Consider the following 1066-nt stretch of genomic DNA (forward strand, 5'->3'; position numbering starts at 1 on the left):
TATTCGTTGCCGCCTTCTTCGTTGTTGTTGCTGTTTAAGCATTTCCTGCTGTTGTTCTTGTACCTACAGCGGCAGCAGCAGTTATTGATGTGTTCGCAAGCAAACTATAAGCTCCGCCAACTGCAGACTGTGTAACTTGTCCCGACGAAGGGGATGTGCCAGANAAGTATTTCCTGCTGTTGTTCTTGTACCTACAGCTGCAGCAGCAGTTATTGATGTGTTCGCAAGCAAACTATAAGCTCCGCCAACTGCAGACTGTGTAACTTGTCCCGACGAAGGGGATGTGCCAGAGTTGGTCGTACTGGTAAAATGCGCAGGTGTAAATGGTGGTGGCACTGTATTCGGTGGAATACTTAGTGGAAATCCATTGTGGTATATAAGATAGTAGGTGGCTTGGGTGGGAGTGCTAGATGGTGAAGTCACAACGGTTGCACCAGTGACTGCTGCGGTTGCTGAAGAATTAGTGTTGGACGTTGATGCTACGATCACCTTGGAATCGTTCTGCAAATTGCTTCCAGCAACAGACCCGCTGTTATTTGTTGAATTCGTCTGCCACATACCGCCCGAAGTGCAGAACAAAAATTTTAATAATTAATTTGCAAGGAATTCGTACAATAAAGCGGTGGAAAGATTTCGGGAGGCACCGATCTGGTATTTTACGCTGGCAGCAATAGCAAAGCACTTCCATAGCTACTAGCTGNGCAACAGACCCGCTGTTATTTGTTGAATTCGTCTGCCACATACCGCCCGAAGTGCACAACAAAAATTTTAATAATTAATTTGCAAGGAATTCGTACAATAAAGCGGTGGAAAGATTGCGGGAGGCACCGATCTGGTGTTTTACGCTGGCAGCAATAGCAAAGCACTTCCATATCTACTAGCTAAGCAGACACTGCATAAGGGATGATCAATCGCCAAAGCCTGCGCGAAATGTAAATTCATGTTGAAACCACGGAAACCGCAGAATCTGTGAATAAAACAAACAGAAGATAATATTGTAGGATGGAAAAACAAATTTAAAGTTTAATTACATACATACATACAGAACCACTTACACTTCGGGCAT

General features: G+C 44.3%; 1 protein-coding gene across 1 annotated transcript; it reads right to left on the reverse strand.

The window, feature by feature from the left end:
- Positions 1–6: 6 nt before the first annotated feature.
- LOC108357704 (uncharacterized) lies at positions 7–1060 on the reverse strand. The gene is made up of 5 exons (XM_017608777.1): positions 1044–1060; positions 939–967; positions 711–767; positions 284–526; positions 7–155 (listed from the first exon to the last, which is right to left on the reverse strand). Exons 3-5 carry the CDS (start codon positions 740–742, stop codon positions 35–37), a joined length of 396 nt encoding a protein of 131 aa, XP_017464266.1. The 5' UTR covers positions 743–767; positions 939–967; positions 1044–1060; the 3' UTR covers positions 7–34.
- Between the last annotated feature and the right edge of the window lie 6 nt (positions 1061–1066).

Source organism: Rhagoletis zephyria, unplaced genomic scaffold, assembly GCF_001687245.7.
Source record: "Rhagoletis zephyria isolate East Lansing unplaced genomic scaffold, Rhagoletis_zephyria_1.1 Rzeph_scaffold_82745, whole genome shotgun sequence".
Classification (NCBI taxonomy): domain Eukaryota; kingdom Metazoa; phylum Arthropoda; class Insecta; order Diptera; family Tephritidae; genus Rhagoletis; species Rhagoletis zephyria.